At 44.4% G+C, this 17,429-nt stretch overlaps 1 protein-coding gene across 1 annotated transcript in view; it reads right to left on the bottom strand.

Annotated features, from left to right (window-relative positions):
• The window catches only part of PPP2R2D (protein phosphatase 2 regulatory subunit Bdelta), a 934,071-nt gene that overhangs the window by 481,643 nt on the left and 434,999 nt on the right, over positions 1-17,429 (bottom strand). Inside the window, exon 6 of the mRNA XM_044055650.1 lies at positions 3,231-3,395. Within this exon, the coding sequence (XP_043911585.1) occupies positions 3,231-3,395 (165 nt within the window). The remainder of the gene's footprint in view (positions 1-3,230; positions 3,396-17,429) is intronic.

Genomic DNA, 17,429 nt, shown 5'->3' with positions numbered 1-17,429 from the left:
TGGAGAGGCTGAAGGAATTGATTCCTCAGCATCAGAATCCTCATAAGGGGGTAAAGAGTATCCTTGGTCTGAGGATGAATCTGAAGAGATGGACACCTGGCCGGATGAGTCATAGTCTGCATTCTGTCTAGGCCTTTTATCAGGAGGAGGGTGGGACCCCCCTGATCAGAATAATTAAGTCTTCGGCCATTTTGAGCATCTGTTTCTTAGGCATGGAGGCCTGTCCTGGTGAATGTTGAAGTTGTTTCTTTGTTTTTAAAGGGGTTTTAGACTTAGCATTAGATTTAATGGTTAACTAGAGTAGGTCTGAAAACACCCTCTGAAGCTGCGGGTTGTTCAGCTACTCCGGATCCCTCTGAAGGGTTAGTCTCGGTAGGCCATAAATCTGGTGTGTCCAAAGGCCCAGCCATCTCCACGTGGGAGTCAGAGGCGGCCTGTGGTTCCCAAAAAGCGGTCGTCAGGGGCTGCGAAGGCACCTCGCTGAAAACCGGAGAACTGGCGACTGGCCTAGAAGAGGCTTCGTCGTCAGTTTTGGGCCTCGGATGCCTGTCCTTGTCTTTGTGCTTTTTGTGTATTGCGGTCGTCGGTAGTTCCAACGGCATGGTGTAATTGAATTTTCTGCCAAAATAATGTTGGGCAAAATCAAACAGACGTTTAATAGTGCGCTTGTTAAACCTAGCACAAAACAGACAACCTGTGACGTCGTGGTCTGGGCCTAGGCATGGGATACAATAAGAATGGAAATCCTTATGAGGTATTTGCTTCCTACAAGAAATACAATTATCAACTTTTACTGACATCGGTTTGAGGCAAGAAAAAGTTTCCCCAACGGGGTACTTAGCTTTGTAGAAGACTTCGGTTCTGGATTCAGAATGAAAATCTCAGGAGTCGGCCGACCGGCACTTGCAAACTGCTTTTGCTTCGGGCACCACGCAGCAGGAAAGACTGAAGAAAATGGCGTCGGCTGCATCTTATAGTCAGGGAAGAAGCGACAGCAACAGACGCCGGACTAAGACTTTGGAACTCAGTCCGACTGAGGGACTGCCTGACGGCAGGATAACCCAAGTGTAATGACTGCAGCAGTGTAACACGATGAACATCTACATTATCTTGCACACAGACTGAATAAAAAAAAGTCAGTCTGCAAATGTGTGGTTATGATTCACTGTCAAAGGAATTTTAAACAGCCCTGGGTTCAAAGAAGAGGCATAAATGTCACCCACTGCATTACTGTGAGGTTTGTCCATCAGCAAAGCACAGCAGTAGTAATCCAAGACTAGGGCTCGCTCTGTATATCTCCCTACAGCCATCTCTCAACTGCTGCATGCAGACTAAGAATAGTAGTGGAGAATATCCAGTCACCATCTTAACATTTCTTTTTTAGGCTTTTGATTTCGGAAGACTCTGCAAGATTTGCATCTGAGCCAAATCAAATGGACCATATTTAACAGGTACAGGTACTGCAGTAACTCCAAGTGAATGATGGGACCCCCTCCATCCTTTGGTCCCTTGCAAATATTGTTGGCAACTGTACTTCTCACCCTGACAGGACGAACTACCGTTGCAGCTGAACAGTTTTGAAGGTGTACTGTCACTAGAGATTCACAGACTGCTCTTCACCTTCTTCTATTTCCCTCCTTTTTATTTTCTATTTTCAGTACCTGTGCCATGGCTGAAACCATGCACACCATGGCATGATTCAGTTACAGAGAAGCCTTAATTCAGGCAGCCACAAGATCCCCCCTCTCCATTTTCTGGCCATATCCTCTCCTTGTGGCTAGTCTCCATGTCATACCTAAGGGCTTACTATGTCTTCCCCATGAATGTGCATTCTCCTGCATGTGCCCTATGACACAACGGTGTTGATGCAGCCTAGCAGAGCTAATGTCATACCCTTGGCCACATGCTGTCGACTCTCCAAACAGCAGCTGCCAGCAAAGCAGCAATCAAAAACACGTCTTTCCCCACAGGATGGCTACGCAGCCACTTCCATCCTTCCTCAATGGATCCTACAGCACCCAAGTTTCAAGTCGGTATAAAACTGGGCAACAGTCAAGGCTTTAAAACTCTGTACCACAAAGCTAAACTACCTCCTCTACCTCTGTCACCTCTCCCTCTTAGGTTCTTTGCCATTTTATTAAGTCTTCTGCACTTATGCAATACTTCCACCTAAACATTTCATGTGAAGTCTTTCAAAGCTTTCAAGTCTCCTTATTGCAGGAGCCTGGCTAAAGGTACTGTTGTTGTTTGCATTTGTTAATAGAAATAGGTTCATAGGTGACTACTAGGTCAACTGCCCTGAAGAGCCATTTTAAGCCTAGCCAACAACCTGAGTTCAAAATAAAACTTTGCACCTTCTGTCTACGAGGTGAAGACCTTAATCATTATACCAAACCCACCCAGGTAGAACACTGATTCACATACATACATTTCAGACTTAGCCAAGGAACACTGTCTGGTTAACTGGCATGGTCAGTTACACAGGAGAAAGATGAGGGGTAATGTAATCAAAACCTGGACTATAGGATAAAATTTGTTGCTACCAGGCCTCTCAAAGCATTTTCCATACTCATACATACACTATGCAAGAAATTTCACCGCACTCACCATGATCAGTGTCTACCAGTGCCCAAAAATAAAAACTAATCACAAGTCTTCAGGATTTATTAATTTCCTATGAAAACAATTACTCAAAAGATTGCAGAAAAGGGAATTTATTACATAACAGCTACCTCTTCAAAAAATTTACTTTAAAAAAATTTCCTCAAAGAAACTGTGTACGTTTATTCTCTGTATGTGTGTATATATAGACATGTGTGGGCATACATATGTGCATAGTGTACACATACACACGTTTACATACATATACAACATATAAATATATACATGTACAAAGTGGAAAGTAGGCCAAATCAACCAACATACTAGAAGTCAAATCGCAAACAAGTGGTCAATGATTTTTAGCAGTACAAAATGAATTTGGGGTAATGCTGCTCTTCCTTGCTGGCCATACAATAACTAATGCCATAGGAGTAGTACAGCAAGACTCATATCCTCATGCAGGGACTTTATCTGGCAATCTGTTTGAAAATGTCTGAACAGAAATACAAATATCATGAGCATTGCTGTGAGAAATCTTCCAAAAAAAGGAAAAGCTGTTAAAATGCACCAGAGTTTAAATGCTCCATTAACTTCTTTAATCTGAAATCAAAACAAAAAACGTTACTTACATTTTGTATGCCTGTCACAGAGAGCAGCAGCACGCATGTCACACAGTCTTATAGTTCCTTTGCTGCTGCTGTACACAAACACATTGCACTGATATGGGTGAAACTCTGCTGCGGTAATTACTTCAGTCAGTTCTTCCATATTAGCAGGTTTAATATCTACAATATCTGTACACACTGTTAAGGGAAAAACATACAACAGTCAAGTCTAATTTCAGAATTCCAATAGTTTTTGTATGTACGCAGCCAAACTGAACAAGAAACAAAAGATGTATGCTCACCCTGTCAGCTAATTTGTGATGTGGCTTTCAGCAGTGGGCGAGCATAGGGATTTCAAGACATGAAAACCCAGTACTCAGCGTCTCATATCAGCACATATGTCACTACATTTCTGTCTTAGACAGTGCGCTGAGCCAGACTGACTCTCAAGCACCAAGTGACAAGACAAAAACATACAGCACACACAGACATAATAAAGACTTTCTTGCTTGCCAAAAAAAAAATCCACCCAGATTAGCATGATAGGAAAACCATACAAATGAAGGAGGACAGTGACAGAAGAATGCCCACTGACAAAGGCCTCTTCAGTGATCAACTATTAAGTGAGCACCAACTATATCCAATTTTGGAATTATTCTGCAGTGAGAACTACTGGGAAAAATCCCAAGCATGAAGATTAAACCTCCTGGGAAAAATGGAGCCAGACAAATGCCTATAAGTAGAAGGGTGGGAAAGCAATGATCTGAAACCCTTCAATGTCAAAGAAGCTTGGTAAAGATATAAATCAGTGACCAATCTGAAAGCAGCACAAACACCTGCTGTAGCAGCATTTTCCAAGCAAGCACTTGAAACAGCCACTTCTTTAGTTAAGTGGCCTCTGAAAGTGCAGCTGTATGAGCAAACTTACCATAACAGGGTCGAACATATCACTGCTGCAATAGCCCAAATTATATGGGTTATACCCTACCCAGAATTTAACAGCAAGCCAGCTTCCAAAGCCTAAGGGCACCTTCCACACACCAAGACCACTGGAAGTTTGAGCAAGGAAAAAAAATCAGTCTGGGCAAAAAGTTCTTCAAAGATTTCACACCAACTGAAGGGAGACTAGAGCCCTGAAAACAGGTTAACCTAGCAAAATAAAAGTGAATATCCTCAACGTGGCAAATAAAACCATACAGAAAACAAAGGGGGGGGGTGAAGGGAGTGGCTACTGCAGACATGATCTATCCAAACATCTACTGTTATAGCCGAGTTTACCTACACATCTGTGCTGTGCTAATTTTAATATCACTGCTGCAGTAACCTATGCTATATGGGTAGAATAACAAAGCTTAGAAAGATTGGGAGGAGGAAGGATGATGGGTATATAGAGAGAGTCTACATTGTAGCACTTTGCAAAGGATCTCTACAAAACTTCAAGCATCTACCCCTTTCCAAAAGGCCATTGAAGCAAAGGTCTGAGCAGAATGCGTCTTGACCCTGCCTGGAATTGATGTGTTGTGGTGGGAGTAAAAATAGCATGGGACAACTATCTGTAAATGGTTTGCTTTGACTCTGGCTGTTTCTTCTTGGCCTCAAAAAAATGAATAACTGATCAGAATGTTTGAAGATTTTAATACTTTCAATATAGTATCAGACTTGACTGTGGACATCCAGAGTATAAAGCATCCTTTCTCCCTCATTTTTAGGTTCTAGAAAAAAAAAAGAACAGGGAGATGCATAACTTTGGTCAAGGTAAACTCAGATACCACTTTAGGTGCAAAAAGATTCATTCTCAAACAAACCCTATTTTTGTGGAAAACAAGACAAGCTCACCCACCATAAGAGCTTGCAACTCAACACCTACTGCGGAAGTCAGTGCAATCAACAGCACTATCTTCCATGTAAAAAAAAAAAGCTTAAATCATCCAGATGAGCAGGCTCAGTTGCAGGAAGTATTTTTTTTCCAAAACAAAATTAAGATCCCAAGGAGAAACCACCTGCTTTCTAGGTTGACAGGTATGCAGAACTCCTTTCAAAAACATCTTAACATGAAGGTGCATTGAAAAACAGGTGCAAACACAGACATGCTGAAATGGCCAAAAGATAAATCTTGATAGGGGAGTAAGAAAGTGAAGAGGATAACTCACAAATATAGTAGAACTAGAGAAAAGAATGCTTTAAAAAGCTCTTGGTTCTTAATGTGGCACTAACTAGGACTTTTTTTTTCCCATTTGTCAATACATGACTTCCTACTAACATATTTTTGCACCCTTTAATACCTGCTCCACATCCTCAGAAAACAGGTGCCAAAAAGGTATTAAAATCCTATCATCCAGGCATTTGGGTGAAGTTTGCCTCAAGTTGGGGGTGTATCAAACAACCCTTGTCCTGTGTGCATAAGCTTGTGGTAATTTCCCTTGACCATTTCCAAAAGAAGGGTTAACCACTCTTACCTAGGTAAAAGGGAGTCGCAACAATGATCTTTGGAGAGTCGTTCAGAATCTTCAGAATAACCCTGGATATCAATGTAAAGGGTGGAATGGCCGCGGTGGTGTAGCTGTTAGAATTGTCGCCTCACAGCAAGAGGTTCTCCCGTTCGATTCTCGGTTGGAGCACCTTCTGTGTGGAGTCTGCATGTCCTCCCCGCGGTCGAGTGACGTTAAAGACATGCAGATAGGTGCGTGCGTGAACGGGCGTGCCTTCTTTGAAGGCTGGGCATCGGGCTGGGAACTCGGCACTGTAAAAATTCACTGCCAATCATTAGCGGTCAGGAGTTCCGCTGTGGCGACCCCTAACCAGAAAAAGCCGAAAGACTTTTTATCAATGTAAAGGGTGGAAAGTCATAAAAGAACATTTCCATCCAAGGAGATGAGAATGCATCTGCTTTCCGGGTATGCATGCAAGGAGTTCTGGAGCAGAACTTTGCCAGTTGTTTGATATGAATGAAGGCAAACAAGTCTACCTGAGGTGTTCACCACAGCTGGATCAAACTGGTGAGCATCTCTCCTGGCCCTGCTCAGCTTGCCTTCTAAAATGCTTTGCTCTGACAGAATGTAAGTTATTGCTATAAACCAGCAAATTACCTAGTTTGAACTGGGGACAAGCAAGTCAATCATAACCAATAAGAACAGAGGTTCTTCATAGAACAGGTAGTTGTCAAATGGAAAAGATACACAACCACTTAAAGAATCTCTTTTACTAGACTGTGCTGGACCATATTTATGCCCCTCACAGTCACAATGAGCAGATATACCACATACATGCACTTTAACTTCAGAATAACTGCAATTCTAGCCATACAGATGTCCAAGATACTTCAGGACCACCTGCACGCAGAGAACCCTCCTGCATCCAAAAGTAGCCCAATGTTCCATACAGCAAAACAAGCCTAAACTGAAAATATTCCCATTTGCTCCACCTCAATAATTCCAGCTAAGAGATCTACAGACAGGTGTCCTGAAACAGAAGCTAGAGCTGAAGACATCTGGCACATCAAATAAAAGCAACTTCTCTCACTTGTACAGGTATATCTTCTTGTACTGCCAAGAACCAAAAAACTGAAGCGTCAACATTCATGATCACTGTGGAGAAAAACTAGTTTTGGTTGGTCTTTTGAGTTTCTCAATCAGGTGAGGAATCAGAAAGAATGACATAAAACATTTCAGTAACTCCCTCTTGCCCTACTAGACTAAGTGTATACATATTTATGATGTCTTCATTTGGACAAATAATGTTTAAGAAATGTTTTAGAAGTGCTGTTGAGGGGTTGATTAAATTGACAGCCTTGTTAAGGTTATTAATTGGGGTTGGGATTATATAAGGTGTGCCTCCTGTTTTGTGCTTTATCTATCGTCTCTGAACTGACAGATGAAGGCACTTGTGTCTACGTTTCAATAAAGTGTTTATGGTGATTTATTTGGTCCTGGCAACTTTGTAGTGACTGTGCATTTAACATTACTGTGTGTAGTTTTCCTTGCTGGCTTCCGGATTTAGGGTCTACCACTGGACTTGGTTTGTTGTCTTTTTGTTTTGGTCTGTGGATTAGTTCCCATATGACATAGGAACGGATGGCACGGTATGAAACTGAATGAGTTAAGAGAAGAGTTGCTTGATTTAAGAGACATATTCAGATGAATGAAAAAAACAGCCTGCAGAAGATCAATAAAACTCAAGTCAGAAGTTTGATAAAACAAATGAACACAGTAATTAGGACTGACCATAGAGATCCATGCGATATAACAAAAGTAAAAAGGATATATTAATGTGCATCTAAATTAACTGATAAAGTTCTACCACAAGAACACAGGGTAGTGAGGGAATGGGAGAAATTGAATACCATCACAAAGTATCGAATAGAGAAAACTATAAATCAATTAAGACAAGTGGTGTCACTGTTAGAGGAATACAGAAGAGGGAACAGATCAACAAAAATACTAAGAAAGATAGATGTGATAAAAGCACTGTGCAGTATTAGAACAGATCAGGATCTATCATGCACTATCACAAATAAACAAAATCTCAGCACAGGTGAAAAAACTTAAGATACGCAGAAAAATATAAAGAAAAAGTAACAAATACGCAATTTATCGACGACCCAAAAAAGTTTTATAGAGAACTGGGAAACAAGGAAAAAGGAACTGAAAGGCCGCCAAAAAAAAAAAAGAAAGAAATAGATATATTTTGGTGAAGCATCTATGAAGATCCTGTGGAACAAAAATATGTTAAAGGGATAGAAGAAGTAAAAGAAAGAATAAGAAGTTTAAAGGTACAGGACATGAAATGGGATGAAGTAGCAACTGGAGAGATTGAAAGAAAGTTAAGAAAAGCCTCTAAATGAAAAACCCCAGGCCCAGATACAGTACCTAATTTTTGGCTAAAAGTATTAACATCTTTGCATGAAGATTTAGCCATGAGTAATAACTATTTATATGCACATCCCAAACAGACCAACCTGACTAACAGGAAAAACAATGCTCCTACTTAAGAGTGAACCTGTAAGCTACTCTAAAAATTATAGACCAATAACTTGCCTTCAGACGACGTATAAACTATACATGTGAACTGATGCTGACAGAATTTATACTCACTTAGAAGAAAACAATTACGGCAGTAGAACAAAAGGGCAATAAAAAAAGTCATATGGAACAAAGGATAATTTTTTGTTAAATAAATCATAGTGGAGAACTGTAAAAAAGGGGTAGAATTTAAGTATGGCATGGACTGACTACAAAAAAAGCATTTCATAGTATCCTATATGGATAACAGTGCTTAAAAATGTACAAGATACACCCTACACTGACCAACTACATTACAGTGAAACAATGGCAGACCACTCTGCAATTAAGCCATAAGGGACAAATTACTTTCCAAGGGATAAAAATTCAAAGGGGGATATTCCAAGGGCGACTCTGTCACAGCTGCTATTCTGCCTTGCCCTTAACCCATTAAGCTGTTAGGCCATGGCTATAATTTGGCTCCTAGAAAACAACAAAGTGTAAAGACTTTTTTTCTTTGTCGATTTACAAAGTACAGTTGTGTACACTTACCATAAATATAAATGTTCGAGTGTATTTACTGTTGCAGTCATCACACTTGTGTTATCTGCCTGCAGGTAGCCCTCAGTCGGCCCGAATACCAGAGACTTAGTATTTCTGCGCCGGATGCTGTCACTCCAGGACTGACGTCAGGTCATCAGGGGTATAACAGGCAGCAGACGCCATTACATCAGTTTTTCTTGCCCCAAATGTCAGGAGCCCTCCAAAAAGGGAGCTAAGTTAAGGTGGGGAAAACACCACCAGTAAAAAGTAAATACCAATACCCCTGAAAGGGGGGAGTAATAGCCACAGAGAGGAGAGAGAGAGAAAAACCAGGGGGCTGGAGGGAGCGAAACCAGGACTGCAACAGTGAATACACTCGAACATCTACATTTATGGTAAGTGTACACAACTGTACTATATTCTTCGTGTTTCACTGTTGCAGTCATCACACTTGGGTGGATTCCCAAAGCTGAAGGATGGAGGCAGTCAAGAGTTGGGGCTGGCTAGTATGCCTTGCAGGACTGCAGTTGCAAAACCTGCCCTGGATTTGGAAAAGATAGGCAGGTGGTAATACTTGGTGAAGGTTTGTACAGAACTCCAGGTAGCAGCTTCCAGGATGTCCCTGGTAGGGAATCCCCTGAGAAATGCTGTAGAGGTAGGTGTTGCCTTAGTGGACTGTGTTCTGACCCCCTGAGGGGTAGGTTTCCCATGGTGCTTGTAGCAGAAATGGATGCAGTGTGCTATCCATTTGGAAATTGGTTGTTTTGAAATGGCCTTGCCCTCTGCCCCTGATGCAAAGCTGACTAGTAACTGGTCAGATTTTCTGAAGGGCTTAGTCCTATCAAGGTAGAATCTGAGCTGTTTGTGCACGTCCAAGGAGTGCAGAATCCTTTCCCCTTTATTATGAAGATTAAGGAAAAAAAGTTGGCAAATGGATGGATTGGTTTAGAGCCACATTGGACACTACTTTAGCCATAAAGGAAGGGTTAGTCCTAAGGGAAACCCTGTCAGCATGGAATATAATGAAGGGTTCCACAGCCATAAGTGCTTGTAGTTCAGACACTCTTCTAGCTGAAGTGATGGCCAGAAGTAAGGCTGTTTTCCAGAGGAATTTTAAATCTGCTGACGCTGCAGGTTCAAAGGGGGGAAGCGTGAGCTTTTCCAGTACAATGTTAAAGTCCCAAGTAGGGGTGGGTGCTCTCCTTGGCAGTCTTATGTTGTTTGCCCCTCTCAGGAACTGTTTGATAAGAGGGTATGAGAAGAGAGGTGGCTCAGTGCTGTAATGAGCCGAAATGGCTGAGGCATGTATCTTAATGGGAGGAGGACAGGCCTTTGTGGAGTAGAACTGCTAAGTAATCCAGGATTAGAGGCAGAGAGGGCAGAGTTGTGTCCTCTCCTTTAGAGTGAATCCAGGAGCAGTACCTTTTCCACTTATCAGCATAGGATTTTCTTGTACTGGGTGTTCTGGCTTCAAGAATGATGTCCAGCACCTGCTTGCTTAGGGTTGCTGTGGGAGAAATCAAGGAATACGCCACGCTGCAAGATTTAGGGTCTGCAGTTGCGGATGCAAAATCTGTCCCTCCTGCTCAGAGAGCAGGGTTAATTTCTGGTTTAGATGCCGGGGTGGCACCGGTGACAGTCTGCGCAGTGGTGGGTACCAGTGCTGGCGTGGCCAGTCCAGGGCAATCAGAAATGTACATGGTTTGTCCCATCTTGAGTAATACTCTTGAGAGAAAGGGCAGAGGGGGAAGGCAGATTGATTTACCCACTAAAAAGGATAGGGCATCCACTTTCCAGGCCTTGCTGTGAGAGTTCCTGGTGCAGAATGTGCTGAGCTGGTGATTGTAGGGGGAGACGAAGAGAACCACCTCTGGGGTCCCCCATTTCTGAATAAGAAGGTTGAAAGCACTGAGCTCCAGTTGCCACCTGTGTGGGTCTAGGAGGTTTCTGTTAAGTTTTCCGCCAGTGAGTTTTGTTTGCCTGGCAGAAATTGAGCTTGCAGATGGACTTGCATGTCCAAGGCTGTGTTCCACAGGGCCATGGCTAACGTGCAGAGTGGGTAAGAGTGGGTTCCCCCCCTGCTTGTTGATGTACCACATAACTGTGGTGTTGTCTGTTTTTAAGTTGTCCTGGAAGGAGTAGGGACCTGAAAGCTGTCATTGCGTTTGGCACAGCTAGAATCTCTTTTTGGTTTATGTGCAGATGAATTTGACTTGGGCTCCAGTGGCCCTGAATGCATTTGCTGTCTAGGTGTGCTCCCCAGGCATAGTCTGATGAGTCTGTGGTTAGGGTCTGGGCGGCGTGGGGTTGAGTAAAGGGCAGTCCCTTGTTGTGGTTGCATGCTGCTGAAGTGAGGAATGCCATCTTGGATGTTGCGTCCAAGCTTGCTCCCAGGAATACAATCTTTCGACTGGGTACCAGTTTTGATTTCTTTTCATTGATGGTGTACCCCAAGGAAGTGAGGTGGTTTTTCACAAATGTCAAGTGCTGCAAAAGCAACTCCGGACTGTCCGACTGAATCAGACAGTCGTCCAAGTACGGGTAAACTTGGACATTTCTTTGCCTGCAGTATGCAATGGCTGGAGCCAGGCATTTTGTGAAAACTCTGGGCGCAGTGGGTAAGCCAAAGGGAAGTGCAGAGAAATTATAATGCATAGATCCGGCCATGAAACGTAGATACTTACTGCATGACTCCCTTATAGGGATGTGCAGATAGACTTCTTTTAAGTCTAGGGTGACTAACCAGGCATCCTTGGCTAGCATAGGTAGAAGCTGTTGCAGGGTAAGCATTTTGAATTTTGGTACCACCAGGAAGGTGTTTAAAATTGAAAGATCCAGGATTGGGTGCCAAGAGCCCTCTTTTCTGGGTACCAGGAAGAGTGTGGAATAGAATCCTTGACCTATCTGTTCTACTGGAACTGGCTGAATAGCTCTGATGGAGAGCAGGGAAAGAACTTGCTTCTGGGCCTGTGCCACTGGTTTGGAGGAAGGTCTGGGAACCCTCTTGGGGTTGGCAGTGAGTGGAAATAAAATTTGTACCCCTGGGATACAATGATGAGGACCCATCAGTCTTGAGTGATGGACATTCAGTTTTTTGCATGAAGGGCAAGTTTTCCTCCTAGGGGCACAAGCAATTGAGCAAGGCTGAGGAGTGGAGAAGAGAAGTCATTGTGAGTTTTTTCTGTAAGGAGGTGGCTTACACTCCCCTGCTTTGGGGGGGGGGGGCACTCCATTGCTTAAATCTCTGCGTACCCTGAGACTGTAGTCTGGGTGGCCTGTTTCCCCTGGGTCTGGCTTGAGAAGGCCTGGAGGGTGCTGGAAAGGACCAGTGTTTGGAAGGGCAATGCCTACTTAATCTAGGGGGTTGCACTTGTAAGAATTCTTTAACAGTCTGCATAGACTTGGATTTTTCTTCCATCTTTTTAAGAACCTCTTCTGCTTTGGTGCCAAACAAACTGTCCTTGTTCAAAGGAGTGTCTAGTAACTTTGATTTGACATGGTCTGGCAAGGTCTGCTCCTTGAACCAAGCATGTCTTCTCCTTACAGAACCAGTGACTGCTGCTCGGCAAGATGCTTCTAGGGCATCAAAGCCATACTGCAAAGTAAGCTTGCTGACTTGGCTTGCAGAGTGCATAAGCTCCTGCAATTCTTTATTTTCTGCACAGTCTGTAAAGATTGCTACTTTTTGTTTAATAAGTTCCACAATATGTTGCTGGTAATTCAGCATGTGAAACTGACAATTTAATGCCCTAATATAGCAAGAGTTGCAGAGGTATATACCTTTCTTACCCCATCTGTCCAAAGCTCTGGAATCCCTGTCCGAAGGGGTGGGATTCTTGGCTGTAGTTGCCTTGATACCTTTAGGCCCCTGGGAAATGATCTCTGGGTCAGCAGTAGGATTCTTGAAAAGAAATTTGTGAGTGTCAGGTTTCACCAAAAGAAAAAACCTCTGGAGGGGAGGCAGAGGGAATGGAATCCTCTGCATCCAAATCCTCATAAGCAGATAAGGGCATGTCTTCTTCAGATACCTCAGTGTCATCGGACTCCTGGTCTGTTGAAGCTGCAGGGGACTGGTCTCTTCCTCTTAGCAGGGGAAGGCTGACTTCCCTTAATCAGCGAGATAAAGTCTTCAGCCATTCTAAGCATTTGTCGTTGTGGCATGGGGGCAGGTGCATGCGCTTTCGTGGTTGGTTTTCTAAGCGTAGTGCGTACTTCTTGGCCTAAGAAACTCGGTAGATTTAGCTAAAGTTGTCGGTTTGAGTCAAACATCGGTTGAGCAAAGAACTGCCTCAGAAGCCGGTGCCTGCACAGCGGCTCCGGACTCATCCAAGGTAGAGATATCCGCAGGTTCCATAGTTTAAGAGTCTCGCAGCATACCGGACTCCGAATGGGTCTCGTAGAGGCCTGTGAATCCACTGAAGCAGGCATCAGGGGCTGCGAAAGCGCCAGAGTACCGCCAGACTGGCGACTAGCTTAACGGAAGCATTGTCAGCAGCTTTGGACCTATGTGGTCTATCTCTGTCTTGATCCTTAGTTTTTTCGGAATATCAGTAGTTGGATGGCTTACCGAAGCCATTTCGGAATACGGAGAGCGAAAGAATTTAGTGACAGAGCCAGACGACGAATGGTTCGGGCATTAAACAAGGCACAAAACTGACAGCGAGGTACGTCGTGATCTGGGCCTAAACAGGTGACGCAGAAAGAATGAAAATCTCTGAGGTATTTGCTTTCTACAGGCAAGACAATTGTTAACCTTTTCTGACATCGGTTAGAGCAAGAAAAAAGGATCCCTAATGGGGTACTTGGCTTTAGAAGACTTCAAGATTATTCAATTCGTAAATGAGAAATTCAGGTAGTGGCCAACCAGCACTTGCTGCTTCTGCTTCAGGCTCCTCAGTAAGAAGGACTGATGTAATGGCGCTGGCTGTCTGTTTTTATACCTCTGAAAACCTGAGTCAGTCCTGGAGCGACAGCATCCGACATAGCAATACTAAGTCTCTGGTATTCGGGTCGACTGAGGGATACCTGCAGGCAGATAACCCAAGTGTTACGACTGCAACAGTGAAAGACGAAGAACATCTGTACAGCTCATCAGATGAGGAACTGAAAGCACAACTACAAGATGTCAAAACTTTTTCAGATAAGAATTTCATTTGGTTTTGATAAATGTGCAAAAAAAGAAGTTATGTCTTATCATAACGTTCCATCAGAGTTGTTGATCTTCTTCCAGTCGTCACTGATGGGTTCGGTAACGAGCCCTCGGAACAGAGTCGGCCTTATACCAAGCTTGCATGCACCAAAAACTCTCAAGCTAAGCTGCTACCCACAATGCTCTTTGCTCAGTTACCTCAGATCAAGTTTGCATGCAACATATAGAAGAAGAATAAGTCAGAGGCCACCTCTGTGCAGAAACCCTAATACACAACAAAGACCCAGAAGATCCGCCAGGAACCTTAGGAGGGGGTCGGTGGGAGGGTGTGAGGACTGGAAGAAGCTCAACAACTCAGATGGAAAAACATAACTTCTTTATCTGAAGTGGTTAATCTTCTTCTTATTCATCACTGATGGGGCAGAGTCCCCAGTTACTTGAAGAATGTGGGTAGCCCTTATGGAAGAACATTCCTGAGAACCATTGAACCAAAGGCCGCTCTTCCCCTGGAGATCAGATCCAATTTGTAATGCTTGATAAAAAAGTGTGGGGCTTAGCCCAAATGGCAGCTGCACAACTGTCATCCATGGAGGCCCTAGAGTGGAAGACAACAGATGCCGCAATAGCCCTAGTTGAGAAAGCTTTGATTTGGCCAGGCTTAGATCCCTCTGTATGTGAATAAGTGAAGGCAATGCAATACCTGAGCCATTTGGACAAAGTAACTTTCGATACTGCACCTCCCATTCTAGGACCCGCAAAGGAAATTAAAAGCTGGTCCAACTTGCAAAAGGATTTAGTTCTGTCCAGATAGAAACATAATTGTCTATGAACATCCAAAGAATGTAGGCCGTATTCTCCCTTGTTAGAGTAATGTGGGAAGAACACAGGGAGCTCAATGGACTGGTTAATCGAAAAATCAGAAACCACTTTGGGGAGAAAGGATGGGTTAGTATGAAGTGATACTCTGTCCTTATGAAAGATCAGATAAGGGCTCTTGATATATAATACTTGTAAATTCAGAAATTCTTCTGGCTGAAGTTATAGCCACCAGAAATAAGGATTTCCATGACAGGAATTTTAGATCACATGTCGCAGCCAGCTCAAAAAGGGGAAGAGAAAGAGACTGCAGAACCCAGGACAGATTCCATGCCTCCACCGGCTGTCTGATGGGAGGCCTGCTGTGGAAAATACTCTTGAGGAAGGTCTTGCAAAGGAGAGAGGAAAAAAGTGGCACTCCATCATACCAGTTATGGAAGTGGGAAACAGCTGCTTGATGGACTTGAATGGTGGAAGGTGAGGCCCCATTGTCGAACAGGTCAGCCAGAGATAATGAAGAATAGTGGCTATGGGGGGCTGAGAATGGGTCTAGCTTCTGGTTATGTGACGAAATAGAGAATCCTTTCCATTTGTCCCTATAAAGTTTCCTGGTGGATGGTTTATGAGAGGCCAAGATAATTTCACGGACAGGTGAGGAGAGGGTTTCCTGCCTGGCAACTAACGCAAGCGGAGAAACCAAGCTGTCAGCTTGAGGGTGGACAGATTCGGGGGAGTTGGCCCTTGAGGGTGAGATACGAGATCCTGACGAGTGTCTAGGATCCAAGGAGGTTGTAACAGATGAGGTCGAAGGAAGGGAAACCACACGTGACTAGGCCAGAACAGGGCAATGAGGATTACTTTGCTTCTCAACCGAATAGCTTTCCTTAGAACAAGGGGAATCAGAGGAATCGGAGGATAAGCATAAAGGAAACCCATGGGTCAATCGTGGATCAAAGCATCTCTTGGTGACTCCCCGAGGGGGGGAAAGAGGGCAAAGTAGCTGCTGCATTTTGTGTTTGAAGGAGAGGCGAAAAGGTCACACAGCACAGCTGGACCCAACAGCTGAAAATTTCCACAGCCACACTCTGGTTGAGACACCACTCATGAGGATGAAGAATGCATCTGCTCAGCCTGTCTGCAATCACGCTGGAGCTCCCTGGGATATGCGTTGTGATCAGAAAGCGGTTGGAAGCTATCGCCCACTGCCAGATTCTCATGGCTTCGCAATATGGGGGGTAAGATTTGGTCCCTCTCTGTTTATGTACCAGACCACGGACATGTTGCCCGACTGGACAACAATCGTTCTGGACGGATGGAGCGGATGAAAAGCTTGCAACTCCAATAGCACCGCTCTTAACTCCAGGATATTTATATGCAAGTTGACCTCTACATCGGACCATGTGCCTTGGACTGACTTTCCCTGGAAGTGGCCCCCCCACCCCCTGGAAGAGGCCCCCCCACCCCCATCAGGGAAGCATCCGTGGTCACTGTGGCGCTGGGCTGGGGAGCCTGGAAGGGGAGACGCCAAAGATTTTTGTCTGTGCTCATCCACCAGAGGAGATCTTGTTTGCAAATGTTTGTGATGAGAATCTGTGAGCTCAGGGGATGAAGACTGGGTATCCACTGGGCCTGAAGGAGCCATTATAGTAATCTCATGTGTAGTCTGGCTAAGGGAACTATGGGGATGGCTACAGCCATAGATCCCAAGGCTTGGAGGGCTTCCTTTGCAAACACCTTTCTTCGACAGAGTATCACTTGAACTTGTGCCCTTAGCCTCTGAAGCCTGTGGAGAGGAAGTGAGATCAGGCTTGACTAGGTGTTGAACAATGTCCCTATGAATTCCAGTTGTTGTGAGGGTTGAAAGTTGGACTTCTCCCACGGTATGGTGATGCCTAGTGACTCCACTAGAGCCAGGGTGTAGTGAAGGGCCCTGACCAGAAGACGCTTGGTGGGGGCGGAGAGGAGTCAATCGTCTAGGTATGGAAACACCTGGAATCCCTGAAGTCTCAGATGAGCTGTTACCACTGCAAGGCATTCCGTGAACACTGGGGGCCGTCGAGAGACCAAAAGGCAGGGCTCTGAATTGGTAGTGACTGGCTCCCAATCAGAAGTGAAGGAGGCTCCTGGAGCGCTTATCCATCTTGATATGGTAATACGCATCCTGGAGATCTAATGAGCACACCCCACACACCCTCCCGCAGAAAGGGGAGGATGATTTGAATCGTGACCATGCGGAATTTGGTCTGAACTACAGATTTGTTTAGTTGGCCGAGATCCAGAATGGGCCTCCAGTGCACTGTCTTCTTCGGCACCAAAAAGAATCTAGAGTAGAACCCTGATCCGCACTGATCTGGGGGGACCTGTTGGATGGCTCATTTTAGACCTAGCTTTCGTATTTCGGAAGCTGCCTCCTCCCTTTGACTGGGTGGAACATCAGTAAGGAATTTCGGAAGTCTTGGATAAGCTATTAGGGGAACATGGTAGCCTCTGGTAATGATTCTCTGCACTCACTGATCGTTTGCTTCCAGAGGAAAGCAATCGGGCAGCGCCTCAGGAGCGCTGATATGGTCTACCAGAGAAGGAATGTCTGGAGCCCTGGTTCCAGGGACCCCCTCTGCCCCGAAAGGGAAGTTTTCCATTACTGGAACCCCCTCTGCTTCTGGAGGAGTCCTCACCACGTGCGTCTCGGAAAGGACCTTGAGACTTCTTGTGCCACAT

The sequence above is a fragment of the Protopterus annectens genome, chromosome 14.part0 (assembly GCF_019279795.1).
Source record: "Protopterus annectens isolate FY-2018-M chromosome 14.part0, PAN1.0, whole genome shotgun sequence".
NCBI classification, from domain to species: domain Eukaryota; kingdom Metazoa; phylum Chordata; order Ceratodontiformes; family Protopteridae; genus Protopterus; species Protopterus annectens.
The sequence above is the reverse complement of the archived record's forward strand: the minus strand, read 5'-3'. Positions and strand labels throughout refer to the sequence as shown.